The 17463-nt window shown below is 33.3% G+C and overlaps 1 protein-coding gene across 1 annotated transcript in view; it reads right to left on the bottom strand.

Annotated features, from left to right (window-relative positions):
- The window catches only part of LOC134854055 (acetylcholinesterase-like), a 73277-nt gene that overhangs the window by 45874 nt on the left and 9940 nt on the right, over nt 1-17463 (bottom strand). Inside the window, exon 2 of the mRNA XM_063870127.1 lies at nt 1694-3252. Within this exon, the coding sequence (XP_063726197.1) occupies nt 1694-3216 (1523 nt within the window). The 5' untranslated portion in view covers nt 3217-3252. The remainder of the gene's footprint in view (nt 1-1693; nt 3253-17463) is intronic.

The following is a 17463-nucleotide window of genomic DNA, read 5'->3' as shown; positions in this document are numbered from 1 at the left end:
GCTTTTTAGGGTTACGTGGCCTATAATGGATGTCATAAAATACTACCAAAGGGAATCGAATCCCTGAGGGGAAAGAAACGTCCGCCCCCACACTCCCCTCCGTATATCCACCCCTGCTAGTCGTGAAGGTTTACCAGTCGTTCAGGCCTTAGCTCCTCGACTAGTTTCTTGTCAATCTCAAGTTACCCGGGCTGACCTTCATACGCCGAAAATGCTTTTCATACAATTCCATACATTAAGTGTGCGGAAAACTGCTTCTCATACAACTTTCCTAAAATTTCGCAAAATGGTTAAAAAAAGAATTAAAAATATTTTCTGTGGCTGTTTGATACTAATAAAACAGTCTGGCGAGGAAAAAATTGTGGTTGTTCCCAAATATGGAAATTGTGTGACGATCATTTGTCTGATGGCGACACAAAAAATTTTCCAAGTAATTTTGACATTGGCCCAAAAACTTTTTTGTTCTTTCAACTGCAAAACGAATTTGGTAGACAAACAAACTTTTTTGTAGACAAACAAACTTTTTGGTAGACAAATAAACGAATTTGGTAGACAAACAAACTTTTTTGTTCTTTCAACTGCAAAACGAATTTGGTAGACAAACAAACGTTCCAAAACGCTCAAAACGCCTAATTATTTTGAATGGCATGTATATCAAGGCCTAGATCAAATCATGGATAATCAAAAGCTCAAACTTTGAAAATTATCATCTTTGAAAATTTTTGCCAAAATTTAAAAGTTTGTAACTTTCATTATATCATTTAAGAAAGTCAGCTTTAAGACAATTCAGGACGTGTTGTATGCATTGTAAATGCAAGACCGTCGAATTTTTGTTGCTTTGAGTAAACCAAGGTCTTTGTAATTTGCCTTCGGTTACGAACACAACCCAAAAATTTTCAGAAATTATTTTAGAAAAAAAGCAAATTTTGATTTAAGGAAAAATATTTATATTTAAGGAAAATAAATATTTAAGGAAAAATATTTATCACGAGGCCAAACTGTGCATTTCGTGCATTGTAAGCGAATTCCGCAACAAGGAGGCTCCCTTTGTTCTTCTTTTGTTCTTTAATTTCCTTTGATCGTTCCGACAAAATTTTCACATGTTTAAAGACTTGTCTCTGGAATCCAGGAACATACAGACACAAAATTGTTCTCCTATCCAGTGCACAGTTTGGCCTCGTAATGATCATACAGTTTTCATAAATGGAAAAATGCTTATCATAGAGATTTCATACAAATTTCTGTACGTTTGGCATTGTATGGAATTGTATGGTAAGAAGTTTTTTCATTTATGAAAATTGTATGATAAGAAGTTTTGGTCAACCCGGGTAAGCAACAAGCGTTCTGCCAGTCGAAATATTATTCTGACTTTGTCTCGGCTGATACCAAACATCTTTCTCCGTGTACTTATGTCGGCATGTCTAGAAAAATGATTTAGATCAAAATTCATTGAAAAATTGCAATGACCAATTGGACTTTCCGAGCTCTCCGAAAATACTATGAAGACCCTATTTTGTCGAAAAAATGACTTTTTGAGCATTTAAAAAAAAATTGACCAAAAAATTGCGTTTTTTACATTGGCGCCAAAGGCGCCTTTAGAAAATCTTTGATGTTGGCCAACCAAATTGGATCTCATCCACATACAAATTTGATACAAAATTATGGAACTCTCATACAAAATTATGGAACTCACCCTGTGTGTATGAATTTGTTAAGCATGTCCATCATTCGGGCCATGATTTCTCTGTCAACCGAATCCCAGTCGACAAACACTGATTTCGGCATCCCGAAAAGATACTGCAACTCCCCGCCCATCGCAGACCCATTGACTTCCAGGGCCCCGAACGTCAAATCTAGAGGACTGACTCGATCAAGTGTGAACAGATATGGCCTCTTATACGCGAACTTCTCTAAATTCTCAAAAAACTCGTTTATGGGTAAAACTAGTTTCTTGTCCATTAGCATCGATGATAAAAATGCAAACCGCGCTGAGGCAGTTTCGTAATTTTGGTTCTCCATGTTGAAGTATTCGTGTTTTATAAAGTCGCATTGAATGCCATTTAGGTTTTCTGAATCGCAAATTAAGCTTTTCACGTCGCTTTCGAAATCTTCAACTGTGTAAAAATTCACTTCCGGTTTGAAATCAATTTCAGGGCGCACTTGATGTGAAAAATAAGCACCGCTGTTGGTGTTAATGCCAATTAAAATATCAATTTTGCTTAGTCGAGCTAAGGATTGTCTGACTATTTTTTCCGATTCGGGCGACCAATAATCATCAAACATTTTCATCTCTCGTGATATTCGATTTAAATCTAAAACAGATACTTTTTTCAGACAATCGTCTAGATTAGATTTTGTTTCTTCTTTAGTTTCGGAGTAAATTTTACCGCAGCCAAGCTTGTCAAGAACTTTTGCTGTAGTTTGTTCAGTTTTGAACATAGTTTGTCGCGCCAATGGGTTTCCTGAAAGCAAAATTAGCCTCTGGGCTAGGCTCGAATCTTCTAGAAGAAGTTGAATAGCCACTGGAACCCCAGACGAAACAGCCATAAGTGTCATTTTAGTTGGATCTGCTCCAAAAAGATGTGCGAAGTTTTGAACCCAATTAAGCGCCATTTTAACGTCACTTAAGCCCACATTTTGACCAAAGAGTGCTTTATCTAGTTGTAAGAAACCTTGAGGGCCGTTTCGAAAATTAGCCACGATAATCATCGATCGAGAATACGACGCGAGAAATGTCCCGTTTAGCAGAACAGACTGCAAAAGAGCGTTATTTGGAACTTGTCCCCATGTATGGTACATAATATCTCGTGAGTCCAAAAACACTAAAATTGGCACTTTTTTCGAGTGGTTTGGAGTCCAGACTGAAAGCCGAAGACAATCCTCGTCTTCGTGTTCGTTTGCGTACAGCCCGTGACATTTCAGCCGATTTAAGCCAAAGTTAACAGTGTTTTCGTAAATTGGTTTTTCGAACGGTTTCGGCTGTGCGAACCGATCGCTTAGGTGAGACTTTTTTGTCCCTATTGGGTTGGCGTACGGTATGTTTAAATACTGCTGCACGTCTCTCAACTGTTCGCCTTGAATTTGGCCGAAATTTTCAATGTTGATAAATTTTTCCAGAGAAAACACATATTTTGGTAGTGTAAATATGATCAAAAAAATGAACTGAGATACAATCGTCGCCGTGCTGAAGGTTGCTGGTTCTTTAAATTTCTCCATTCTTTAAAGGGATCATTTTGTCAGCAACTTCTTACGCTAAAACAAAAAACTACATTTTTTTTGTGTTGCAAATATAATCAAGATATGAATACGGATTCGTTTTGATAGCCGCATTTTGAAGCTTTAGTGAGAATAAAAGCTCAAAAGAACCACGTGCTCAAAAATCTTCCGAAACTTCAGAGATCAGCCTTTGGTCGAAACAATCTAAAAAACCATAACTACAAGTACTAGATATGCCGCTCCTCTTCAATTATTAACAAATGATTAGTTTAAAAATATTTATTTCATAGTTGGTTTTTTCATTAATTATTTACAATGCCTTGTACAAAGCGGATGAATTTATTTCAAAATATGCTTTTGAGATTGGTGGAAGCTAATAAAAATGATGAACAGATATGTTTTCAGCGCTCGCAATAGTCTTTGGTAGGTTAAAAACTGCGCTTGAGTTAGACTCCCCGTTGCCTTCCCATAAAACATATTCTTTGATGTTTTTTTGCAGGTGATACAAAAAAGAGAGCATTAAATCTAAAAAGAAAGAAAAAGAGAAAAAAAATTGTTTCTTCTCTGAAAAAACGGAAGGTGCTTTGGCGACTTGTTAACAATCGTTCAGTTCATTAATTTTCAAATGTCTTAAGCTCTCGTTTGTGGTGATTGAAGTGTTTGCGCTTGGCGGCACAAAATTCGAAAGAAACATTCAAATTTTGAAGAAGCTGGCACAAAAATCTTAGCCGGTTCTTTAAAAGGAAAGCGAGTCAATTTTACTGAAGAGAATCGGTTTCGGTTGTTGAGGTGAACCTTTGATGAATTATAAAACGGTTATATTGGTTATGTTAAACGGTTAAACGGTTATATTATATTGGTATCGTTAAAAAACGCTGAGTCACAGTATGAAAAAAACGAGATGGTACCAGATATTAATCATGACTAAATTTGGTAGGAAACAATACTTTTTACAAAACTTATAACGATTTATAACTTGGGAAAATTGTATCCACCAAGATTGACCGAAATGGAGTTTTACTAAAAAATAATGCAAATATTTTAGCGAAAACCGTTTGTTTATGACAAGAAACGAGTTCGTATATAACAAAAAGTGTCCGAATTCAACAATTGAAAGGTCCAAAAAAGTAATCAATTCAAAACTATTAAACTCGTAATTCGTTCGAATTAACAGGGTTCCTACAAAAAACCTATATCATGTTCAAATTTCTCAGGGGCAGATCTAAGATTTTTTCGAGAGCAGAAAGGGGGGGGGGGCAGGTTTTCAAAAACATTTTTGAAAAAAATTTGGTGACTCTTTTTAGGTCGACTACATTGAGTTTTTGAGCACTCCCAGAACATTAGTAGACGGTATTTTGACGGCACCCCAGGCACACTTTTGAAAAAAAAAAACACGTCAAAAAGTAGTTTTTGAGCACTTTTTGGCGCTCGTCCCCCTCAAATTAGTATATATAGACGCCCTTGAAAAAATTTTAGGGTCGCTCAGCCAAAAATGGATTTCTTACCAAGTACCAAAAGGGGACCCTTTGGGTCGACACGAACTCAAAGCCCTGTGGCGGGGGCTTCCCCTCTAAATCCGCCCCTGGAACTTCTAATAAGATGTGAAGGACTTTTTCTCTCTACAACTTACAAAAATCTCAATAAATTTGAAAAAAAAAATCATATCGCGGTGTTTGAACTATTAAACAAATCTAATATAAGAAATTTAAAGCTTTAAAGGGCTAAAAAATCAATCAGTTTTCCGCTGATATTGGATTGAAGCTCAAAAATGATGTTTTGAAGAGAAAACATCAATTTTATTACGCGTATTTTAGTCGATCTGGAATGGCAGCACTCTAGATTTTCAAAAAAAAACTGAAAACTGTTTTCATCAATCAATAAAGCTTGATCGGATGGTATAGGCGGTATAATAAATGCGGAAGCTAAAAGATTGCAAGTTATAAAGCATAAGACAACATGATAAAATATCGGCTGTCAAGCTAATTATTTCTTTATGCTAAAACTGAAATGCTTTAGGGTATACAATTTGGTACATCTAGCATTTATTCTGCATCTTGGAAACTCATTTTTCATTTTTCTGTTTAAAAAAATACTGAAGACACTTTGCCCAAATTGATCTAATGACAGACCACATAAGGCTGTACAGCAGTAAAAACAACTGAAATTTAAACTGTGCTTCTTTGAAATGGCAAATTGCTATGCCAAAAAGCTGCAATTATAAGAAGACAATAATACAAGGTGTATTCAAAACTGATGATTTAGAAATAATTTTCTATTACTGCATGCTTGTAAATTTCGCAGCGAGGTAAGAAAAATAGAAGGTAGCATCTTTATTTTTTACCCCTCAGCGCGTTAGCCTTTTGATAATAGTAAATGTTAGTTATTAGACCCATATTTCAAACCCTGGTCTCAGGTGGTTTTTTCTATGTACCACAGAAAAACTCGGTTGCCAAATTGGTTACATATGGTAGCCTTCGGCACTCTAAAAGATACATTTAAATTATCATTTGATAGCTAAACAGCCAGCGGCCTTGATTTTGATCAGCTTTGGTACCGCATTTCTGTTCTTTTTGAGACAATTGTGATAATTTTTGGTCGATTCAACACTAGATTCATTTTGGACTGATTCAAAACTAGATTTGAACCAAATAGTTGATTGCTGTGCAAAATGCAAAATACAATCCAAATCGGTTGTTTAAAAAAGTATTGCAAACATTTTCATTTTTATCGGTTGGTTGAGTGGGCGGGACAAGGTTAAGGAAACATTACCTTAGGTTCCCGAAAAAAAAGTAATTTACATTTTCTGTCACGTAAGGTTTGATGTTGTTTTTCTTCTCATGTCGAAAATAGTGACTAGATGTGGCCGACCACTCAATAATTAAACTACAAACAAACAAACTTTGAACAGTTTTTCTCGTCATCTAAAAAATATAATTGAAATCTATCATTGCAGCGCAAATCACGGTGCAGCTAATGACATATGCTAGTGATGTTTGTTTGTTGTGACAAAAATTTTACAACGAACTCTAACTTATAAAAAATTTAGCCAACGGACCCCGGTTGCCAACAATATATGGTTTGTATGGAAAATATCTAATCATATGTCCTGCAAAAAGTTTTGTCGAAAGCTATGAAATAGCTTTTTTACTGCTAGAGTTTTCATCTGTACAGATTCCAATTACCACAAAAGCTGTTGAAAAAAGATTTAAATTAATTTTTACCATACAAACCAAACGACGCATTCATTTTTTCTCTCGCTAGTTTACAGGTAGCTAGTTCGAAGGCGACGGGTTTAGACCAAGACACAAAAGTTTAGTACTTTCTGCTGTCCACAGCCCCAGAAGAGTAGTTCGAGAGCATTATTTTAGACTAGTTTGCAATAAAGAAATTATTCGCGATACCATATTCAGTTCCATAGAAATCACAAACGGCACCACTTTTTGTGAGAAACCAAATTTTAACATTTCATGAAAAAAACTTGCTTTTACGTCATTCCAGGTGTTGCCAAGATAAAAAAAAAGTTGTGCAATTATTTGTCGGATAAATTTTGGAAAGAGCTTTATTCTAACGGTTTGACAGGTCGGCCTGTATGGAAACATGTATGGTGCAATTTATGGTTGCACATTTTGGTCAACTCGGGGATAGCTGGGAAACTGTCGACAATACCAAAAGCTTAGGCGAAAAAGCAGTGCGAAATACTGCGGAATCGGTTAATAAGAGATTCTGAATAAAAAGTGAAACCCTGCAATCCGCGACAAGGCAACTTTTCTTTGCTCTTCAATGAACACAATTAGCTGACCACGAATCGTTTGCATTATTAGGTATTAGCCAGTAAATTGCCCGCCTAATCAGTTTAGTGAATATTTTCAAAGAATAGTTAAAAGCTTGTTTCCGGATTCCAGTACCTACACACAGTTTTCTGCTGTGAAAATGAAAACAGCCTGGCCTCGTAATGGTTGAAGAGCTCAAAAAAACTGAAAAAAAAACAACTTATTAATTCTGAAGCTTTTTCATGAAAAAAGACATGGCCCTAAATATCTTGCATATTCAAGATTTTGGTATTGTTGAGACTTTTGTGACAAATTAAAAAGAGAAACCTGACCAAAATCAACACCTTTTTATTCTGCTGGGAATTTCAACAATGAAAATTCATTTTCGAAACTATAACCTATTTAGTTTTCTTCGCATTTTTTGTACATTTTTATCGGAGAGCGTAGTTGGCCTTTATTTGAGCAAGCGCATTTTTTCTTAAAGTAGATAACAAATCGAAAGTCAAACCATGAAATATCTAATTTGAGCGCAAAAAAGTGTCAAACTTCTTCCTGGAAAAAAACAGCGAAAAGTTCTACCCGAATAAATGATAAACCCACCTATTTAGGTTATAAACTTTTTAAAACTTCGTCAACACTTAATTTAAAAGCCGAAGTTTGAAACGTTGTTTTTTGGATTTTTCTAAAACAAAATTTTACCTTGTGTTATCAAAGTTTTTGACGGTAAGCTCTGTTTTCATCTTAACTAAAGTACTTTTCAGCGCTTATAGTATTTTGTTTGGGTCGCAAATTCAGTAAAATGACTTTTATTGTTTTCATCGGGACTGAAAGTTTCGTCGCTGTCTTCTGGAAGATAATGAAATCTCCCGAAGCTATATTGGTTGTAAATCAGAAATTAGAATGCCAAATTCAAATCAAAAAAGAAAATGAATGGTTGTAAACTTTCCAGCTTTGTCCCAGTGAACTTTTTTGGTGCAAAAAGGACAAATCTAATTCAGTTCACTACTCTATGAAATTGCAAAAAAAGTCTTTCCTTGCATTCAATTATATTTTATGCGATGCCCTGAATCGAAGCAGTCTACTTTCAATCCGCTCTTTCACATTTGATTTTCAACTTGTCATAGGGTATCAAAATTAGGTTTGGTGATCAGCAAATTTACTATTTTTGAACACCCGCATTGGCAAATCTATGACTGCAATCGATTATCGCAAGTAAAACCTACAGCTCAGTAATCTAGTTTTTTTGATGCACTAGGCAATGGATTTTTTATACTATCAAATTGATTACAATCGATGGCAATTTATACTTTTCGATAGACACTAAAATCCTTTTTAAGTACGTATTTTGGTACAGAGTTTATACAGATTATAAACACTTTTTAAACAGATTAAATACTTTATAAAAGCCATTGTATTTTCCTTTAAATTTTCATTATCAAAAAAAATCCGAATTGAAAAAAAAATTGTTAAGAGTCTTGTCTTGTTGAAAACGACCAAAATCAATAAAGCAACATTAAACCGTCTAAACAAGGCCAAAACTGATAGTTTTTTTCCTGCTAAAAGCAAAATACGCGCAAATTCCAGTTCTTTTCTTCTAAGTATTGATTGTGTGAAACTGGGTTTGTTTTGGGAGATGAATTCGAAGAAAAAACTGGAAAAAAAAAGATTTTTTTCCGAAAATGGAAATCCCAATATCGTCTTAATTTTTTCAAAATAAATTTCCTGAGACGAGTTCTTCATTTTAAATATCACTACCCGCAGTAAAAAGAGAAAATAATCAATTATATTATAATTATAATCGTACTTCTAGCAAAATTATAACTGATTATAAGCGCCAATTTTAGATGCTTAACCGATTTATAATCAATTATAATGATAGCATTTTTGGTGAAAGTTTAATAAATTATAATCAATAATAATTGATTATAATTTTTCCGAAAATCTCTTATAATCTTTTACAAAAGATTAATATTATCTCACAAAATAATCAATTATAATGGATTATAGTTTAGCTATTCTGCATGAAAATACAGTAAAAATCAAATTTAAAGTGAGTTTAACCAATAAGCAGGGGCAGATCTAGGACTTTCTCGGGGGAGGGGGGCGGATTTTCAAAAATTTCCGAAAATTTCGTCGATTTTTCTTAGGTTGACTAAATTGATTTTATGCGCACTCCTAAACTCACTATAAAGACCCAATTTTGATCGAATTTTCTGCGCCGCAGGCAAAATTATGAAAAAAAACAGGCCATAAAAAGCATTTTTAGACAATTTTTGGAAAGTTTTGATGAAAAATTCGCGTTTTTTTGCGCCCTCTCCCCCTCAAAATTAGCGTAAATTAGAAAGTACTTAGGCTCCGTGACCAAAAATGAATATCTCAAGATAGTTCAAAGAGGGAAACCCCAGCCCCCACCCCTAAAATCGCCCTTGGCTGTAAGTACAAAATTACAGTTTCTTTTAGTTCGGTAACCAACTGAAAAGCACACGAAACAAAACAAAAATAAAACGAAATGAAGCGATGACACAATTGTTGAAAATGGATTACAATCTATTCTAATGGATTATAATTCAAAAAAATTTGAGAAAAAATTTTTTCAAAAAATAATCGATTATAAACGATTATAATGATTTTTAATGTTTCGAAAAATAGTAACATTATAATCCATTTTTAATCAATTATAATCAATTTTTTTTGAAATTTAGGGAGACTGACAATAAAAATCCATTATAATCTATTTTTTTCTCTGTTTACTGAGTGCGGGCAAGCAAGGTAGTGGTCTCGTTTAGCTTCGATTGCGAATCATGTTTTTCGGCCACAGACGGGATGTATTTTTCAAAGTTGCATTAATTGATCCCCCGAATTCAGTAGAATTGAATTCTTATTATTTTGATTATTCCTTGTGCTTTTTTGACGTAATTCACAACAGAAGCTGATCAAGACCACTGTAGCTATTTATAATTGTTCCAACTTTCGTAGCGAAGGCAAGGGAATATTTGATTTGTTACTAGGAGCAAAATTTATCATTTTCTACTCTATATGGTTCTATGGGGGATGATTTTCACAAAAAAATCTCAAACTAAAATAAATATTTTATTTTTTGTACATTTATATTTTTTATGTGGTTCAAGACCTCAATAGGCGGTCGGAACATTGAAGGCTCAGCCTACAAGCAGTCTTGTTATTCTTTCAGATTGATTGAGTTGCTGAGATTTATTGAGTTTGCATTGCTGAGTTGTCACTCAGTGGAGTTCTCCCTAATTGACTGTGGAGAACGTTGAAGTTCACTCAAGTGTGAGTTTAAAGCTAAAGAAAAGAGAGGCAAAAATAGCCGCTCAAAATTAAGAACAGACAAAAACGGTCTATTTTTTAAAGCAAAAAGGAGAGCTGACCTTGTAAGAAACATTGTTCTGAATTTTTATGAACTTCTTCCAACATGACATCAGTCGAAATTCAATTAATACGGACGCACACAAACGCTTTATTTCAATAGGAGTTAAAGGAAAAATTCAAAATTTTACCCCGATGTATACGCTTCCAGAATGATAGGATGAAAACACTTCCAACATGCACTCAAAAAATATCAACTCCAATAATGACGAAAGTGTTTGTATCAGGGCAGTACCCTGAATGTTGTGATTTCACTTCGGTATAACTCGTCTAGTACTTGCTTCAAAAAATTGATGGTGCTATAAGTTTCAGGATCATTATTCTGGTTCTTTAATAACCATTTATGAGTTGATCATCTTAGATCTAAATATGATCTTAAATCTAAGATGATCTTAATTTTGCCAATGCGGTACATTTTTTCTCAAGATTTTACCTGTGAAAGTTGCGCATTTAGCAATAAAAGCATGTGAAACAACAACGAAAGCAGAAAATTTGAAACATGGTAGGGTGGGGGGGGGGGGGGGGGGAAGGTGGAGGTGGAAAGAAAGAAAAGGTAAGAGCATCAGAACAAAATGTTTTCCATGGATGAGAATACCAATTGATTGACTATTGACATCTACTAAAATTGAAATTTTGAATTGGTTCAATCATTGATTTAATATGAGGAAAAACGACACAAGAAGAACAAAATGGCTACTTGATAATGTCAGAAAAGCAGGAAGAAATCACTTATTGGATTTCCTTCTATTTATGATTTATGTGCCTCTTGAGGTAATGTAAAATCACAACTGAATTGTCTTTTTATCCGTCACAATGTTTTCACTCTCATGAAATGAAAGACTCTTGATTGAAACAACATAACCAACTTCCGGCTATTTGTTGTTATACAGACAAAAAGACGGCTAACAACTACCGAAAAAATCGCAACCTTTCAAAAAACACAAAAAATGACCCGCAATAAAACTTGATCAAAAAATCGTTGCATTGTTAGCAAAATGCAGCATTCGGAAGTGTTATTTATACCGTACAACGAGGGCACTAATTTAAAAATAATTAAAAGTTTTTCTTGGACTTCACGGGTTTTTAAGTATAAGTGTTCCCTTAAAAAGTGCGTCTTTTGAAAAGTCGAACCTCCAATTTTTGAATGTTGGCTGTAAAGACATTTCCAGAAAAAACTTTTGCTCATAATTTCAAAAAATTAGCGTATAATTATTGGCACGGAGATAAGCTGAATATTTAGCTTGTTATTTTTCACGCATAAAACAAACAAGGATGCTAGTATATCAAGAGAAAGTCCTGAAAATTTCAAATGCCACTTAAAATTAAAGATAAAAATTTACTTTGTACAAAAATCGATAATTCAATCAGAAAAATATGAATGATTTTAACTTTTCAGTTATGCCTTCCTGTAATCTCACTTGGTATATAGAACTCAAAAGTGTGTATTTAGCGTCTTATATTGTAATAACAGACCGATATGCTGGCCTCGATTCATTTTGGATTGATTCAATTATTTGCTTGCGCGTGTTATAAAATCCCAACTTATCCAGCGTTATTTATTCCAATTTGGCTAACTTAGCAATTTTTAAAAGCCCCCAAAAGTTAAATAAAACAATAACCAACAAATAGTTTGATCTCATAATATTGATATTTTTGATGCCTAAAAAACTTCATCAAAACGCTTAATTGAAATCTTGCAGTTGGACTGGATAAAAACCAATCGCCCCATTAAAAAGCTCAGTCACTTTATTCGAGAAAGAAAAACTTTTTCCAGAAAAAAAAACTTCAAGTTGTTTCTCTCACTTTTGGTAATTGAGCAGTTATAACAGTTAAAATTTAACTAAGGTTTTGAGCTTTTCTACTCGCATGCAGTTATTTTTGCGCGCTTTTTATAAAAAAAACTAGGCACATGGAAACTGTTATTGTTTTTGTTAAGCCAGCCTGCACTTTTTTATCTACCTAGATTTTAAAAGTAGCTGAAACGATTTCAATCAGTTTATATTTGGCATGGATGTTTTCTGTTTTAATCATCCGATAGCGAGTGGAAAAAAACGTCTTCGTTTTTTACTTGATTTTCCGGGGCACACTTATTTGAGTTCAAAAGCTTAGTCATTCTATGACGCGGGAATTGAACAGTAGCGAAAAAGATTAGTGCAGTAAACTAATTTGGTTTATTGGTTTAAAAACTAATTTACGAAAAAAAATCTAATTCAGTTTGCGAACTCTTCGAAGTTTTGTCCTACTAGTTTTAAGCAAGACCTACAATTTTGATATTAAAATATTGAGAACAATGCGCTCGGAAAGTTTTGGTGATTTCACAGTTAATTTTGATTTAAAATGGTTGCCTTTTTTCCGCCAGTTTTAATTAAATTAAAACGGTATTTTGGCACTTATGATAACAATATTGAAGAAAAACTTCCGGTCCTGTTATATCATTTTAAATTTTTACATTGTTTTTGTTTTTTGTTGTTTTCATAAATATAGTTTCCTGTAAATTGTAAAAATGCAGATCAAAAACGCTGATTGCACTGATTAGTTCGATTGAAAATTTGCAATAATTTAAGCCGAGTTTGAACTCGACCGAATTTTGAGCAGGCATGAAAGTGGTCCTTTTTTGATTGGCTGCTTTTTTTGGTCTTTCTTTTTCCTGTATTTTTTCTGGTATGTATTTATAGTTTGACTTAAAAAATAGGGCGATTGAAACATTTTGAGATGGTGCATACATTTGATTGGTTAATTCTAGCCAACCAAATTGAAGCAAAATGGTTTCAGCTAGAGATGTTGAAACATTGACTTTTGGACAGAACAAGAAATAAAGAACCATTTTTAGCTTATGTTATTAAGGTAACTCTAAGTAATAACGTAAGTTCTTGCTTCTACTCTATCAACTTTTTGCACGCACAACAGTTTTAGCGTTCATGTTTTAGTGTTGAATACTTCCAACGTAGCAATTCAAACTCATTCGTAGATTGATAAAAGCCAGAAGTTTCTTATGCTATAATATTATGCTGATATATTTCATTACGAGGTCAAACTGTGCACTGGATAGGCGCACAGTTTTCTGCCTATATGTTCACGGATTCCAAAGACAAATCTGTAACTATGTTAGAACGATTCATGAAATTGAAGGAACAAAAAAAATTAACGGGAGCGTTTTTGTTGCAAAATCAGCTTACAACTCACAAATAAACAAAATAGTTCTGCATCGTCCTGTAATTGAAGAAGATATGTACACGAAACGCCTGCACTGTACCAAACAACCGAAAGGTACTTGAGAAAAGCTTTTCCTAGATTAAGCAACCAGGTGAATTTACTATATGCATATCTAGTATTTTTTCATGCACACTAAAAATCGAATATCTGCTCTACAGTTTTTTGTTTGTACGCAAATGATAATTTTGAGCAAGTCAGTGTTGTCTTTTACAAAGTTTTTAAGTATTACTGCTTCTATTGAAACAAGATCCTGATTCTTTCAGTTGCTCAATTGCCCTGGCTGTCGATGAAAAGTTTTGCTGGAGAAAACGAAAGTTGTTTGACAAAAAATTGTTCGCTTCAATGAAAAAAGTTTTTTAACAAAGATTAATTGTTTGCTACAAATAAATTCATTTATTTGCCTCCATTTGATTTAGAATGATTTATTTCGCTTCTCTCGCTTTAAAATTTCCAAAAAGATCACTAATCATCCAGATTGGCAGCTTTCAAATTGTCTCAGTTTTACTGAAAAATCAAAAGGCGAAGATTTTTTAAAGGTGAGCTCAGTATCTTCATATCCTTGCGATTGAAAAAATTCAAAAAAATTAAAAGAAGATTTCAAAAAACCAATGTTTATGTCTATAAACTGCACCGAGCACGATTGTTGTGTCATTTTTGAAATTTGAAACAGCTAACATGTCTCAATTCATTTTGAAATTTTTGAGCCGATAAAAATTGCCTCTTAAAAGAAAAGTATACGTAAAGTATACAAGAAAAAGTATACGAAAAAGTAAACACAAAGCATAATTCTCGCGCCTTAATTTTTGCAGATTGGCAAAATGGCACTTTGCAAAGCCCCATAACAAAAAAATCGCCCAAAAAGATATCCGTAAAACTCGAGCTCAAAACTTCAGTAGTTTTTCAAATAATAGTAGAAATCCCGTAAAAAAAACGCTGTTTTTTGACAGTTTCTCGACAGAAAAAATACATCGAGCACAATTATGCTGTCATAGCCTACCACTATGAAACTATGTTGAGGAGCAATTGATATAAATCCGAGCTTTATTTGTAGCTCAAATTTCATTTAATCCCAGTTTTAACGAGCTTAATCACAGTACCTGATAGCTGAATTCCGCTTTAATGGTAGAGTCTTTTTAATTACTTAGCTCATTTTTTAAAAATTATAACTAAATTTGACACGGAGCATTAGATGGATTGAAATCAAATCAAACTGAAATCCAATTATTTCTGCTTTTGATTATTTATGTGGCTCTTTTGTCCTTAGATTTTGCACGGAATAACAAGGGAAAAACTGCATGGTGCTAGAAATTGAGGTGAATAAAAGAGAAAAACAAACTTATTCTTACTTTATCAAGTAATCAAAATGAATAAAACAAAAAAAACATGACTTTTCCTTCTTTTACAAGTAGTGTTTATCAAATTTTTTGTTGTTCATGAAACTGCGTAGTTTGTTTTTGACGTTGAGAAAAGGCAAACACAGCTGAATCTATGGAGACAAAAGTCATGTCAAAAGACGGCCAAAATGCTACTATCCGTAGTGAAAAAATAAGGCAAGCAGTGATTTGATTAAATTCGAAAACATGTGCGGCCATTTGTTTTACGTCAGCTAATTAATTTTTAATTAATTCATTGATTTTTCATAATTCGCCGATTTAGTTTAAAGCGCTTAAGGCAAGAAACTTTTTATATTGTGTTAGTAAACACCCAAAACACCAAAAAATAGGTATTCGGTGAACTGCGTGGAAAAGTTTTTGCAGTTCTTACATACTTTTTTCATTTCTCATCAATTGCCAGAAACCCTGATGAAAAGTCAGCATGAAAACCAAGCCAATCAGCATGAATAACAGACCCCCCCCCCACACACACACACACACACACACACACACACATGCACGCAGACATATATTGGTTCTTGTTAAAGGTGGTTATTGTTAAGAAGATCTAAAAATTGTCATTAAAATTTGAAAGTAGACTTTGAATGTGTTTCAAAAATTACAAATTCGTCATTCCTCAACTAAAAGCATCCAAAAATCGTTGTTTCTTATTTGAAAGCTTTTCGGGCAGCCATTTATAAAAAGGTATCAAAAATCAAATCGGTCGGCCTGAAAAAAAGGAAAAAAATTGTCTCCTTTTTTGGTGGCATAAGTCTGTTTTACATGTAGTATTGACAAATAGTATATGTTTTTATTCGTCATATTTGGTCAAACAAGAAAATCAATTCTAAGAACATTTGTAAGAACAACTGAATTGTCTCAGTTTGGCAGGTTTCATTGTGTCTTTTTCTGGTGAGCGCAGGATCTGTCAACAGCTTATCTCTTTGAATTTGAACAACATAGTAATTATTACGAACATCTAGGCAAATTTGGTTCTATTCCGTTTATCAATTGCGTCCTATAAAGGGGTGAAAAAATCAGATAGCAGTAGCTTCCTCGTCGGAGTGAAAACTAATTCCGATGACGTTTTACTGATGAAGAAAGAATTAGAAATTCAGAAGACAAATTTAACAAAGTAAGAACCAAAATTTATTGAAACAAGTGTAGAGTAGCCGGTTCCTGTGCACATTTCTAAAAAAAAAACGAAAGAAAAAAATATCTTCTGTTTTTTTTTCTTCAATTTTGTGACATTTTTTGTGCATGGTGCGACCAAAGAAGAATTAGAATTTTTGGAACAGTAGTAAAATATGCAAAATCGACTTCACTTGTCTAGGAAAAATGAATAATATGCACTATGTTTTCAATGGTACTTGTATGGCATTGTATTCAAGCGTGTATTCATACCGTGAGAAATCACATCTTACGTTCTTCAAGGCAATCCTTTGATTTTTCTTAAGACACACAACTCTCCAAAATGAATCTCCATTTAAACCAAATTTCTGATGGAGGTTTAGTTAAATGTAAAATTTGAAAGAAAAAGAAAAGAATTTTTTTTTCTGAGAATTTTTGAAAAAAATTCGAAAGACAAAGTAAGCTAATTGAATAATTATGAAATATCTAAAGATTCAAATTAAATCTGAGAGGGGCAACAGAAATTTTGTGTACTACAGAGTTTTTGTTTTAACTAATTTTTCTTTCCTAAATTACTAGTTTTTATTCAAAGATTTTAAATAATTTTTCGCCAATTTGTTGTATTTATTTATTTTGTTTTGTTAGTTTCTATTTTTCTATTAGTAAAACAGAGCCTGCTATTTTTTTTCTAGTCAAACTATTAAAATAAAAATAAGCAAAGTAAAATAAGTACAATTAATTTTAAAAAAACATATAGAAAAATTTGTAAAATTAGTTGAATATAATTAAGCACAATAGTAAAACAAGCTCACATAGAACACAGAGTACAAAAAATTCTACGTATTTTGACCCCATTCCAATATAGTTTGAACCTGTTAAATCCATGGTTCGACCCTGTATGCAAATGATTCATTCCACAAACAAAGATTTCAAAAAAAACACTTACTGAAAATCTATGGCATGATTTTTTGTAAACAGAAAAAAGTTTTTTTATTTTTGACCACATTCCAGTATAATTTAAAATTTTTAGACCCATGCCTCGACTCTTCCACAATTAAACATTTAAAAAACTCTTCAAAAATTGGTGGCAAAAAAATCATTTTTTGGTAAAAAGACTGAATTACTTTTTGACGCCATTCCATTGAAATTAAAGCCTTTTAGAGCCAGGCTCTGAAACTTTATACAAATTATTCGTTCCACAGTCAAAGATTTCAAAAAATCTTACTAAAAGTGTGGTGGCAAAAAAGTCATTCTTTGGTAAAAAGACTGAAACTTTTAACCCCATGCCAATGAAATTGAAGCGTTTTAGACCTATGCTTCCACTCTGTTTACAAATGATTCATACCACAATCGAATATTTCAAAAACTATTAA

The sequence above is a fragment of the Symsagittifera roscoffensis genome, chromosome 9 (genome assembly GCF_963678635.1).
Source record: "Symsagittifera roscoffensis chromosome 9, txSymRosc1.1, whole genome shotgun sequence".
Lineage (NCBI taxonomy): Eukaryota > Metazoa > Xenacoelomorpha > Acoela > Convolutidae > Symsagittifera > Symsagittifera roscoffensis.
The sequence above is the reverse complement of the archived record's forward strand: the minus strand, read 5'-3'. Positions and strand labels throughout refer to the sequence as shown.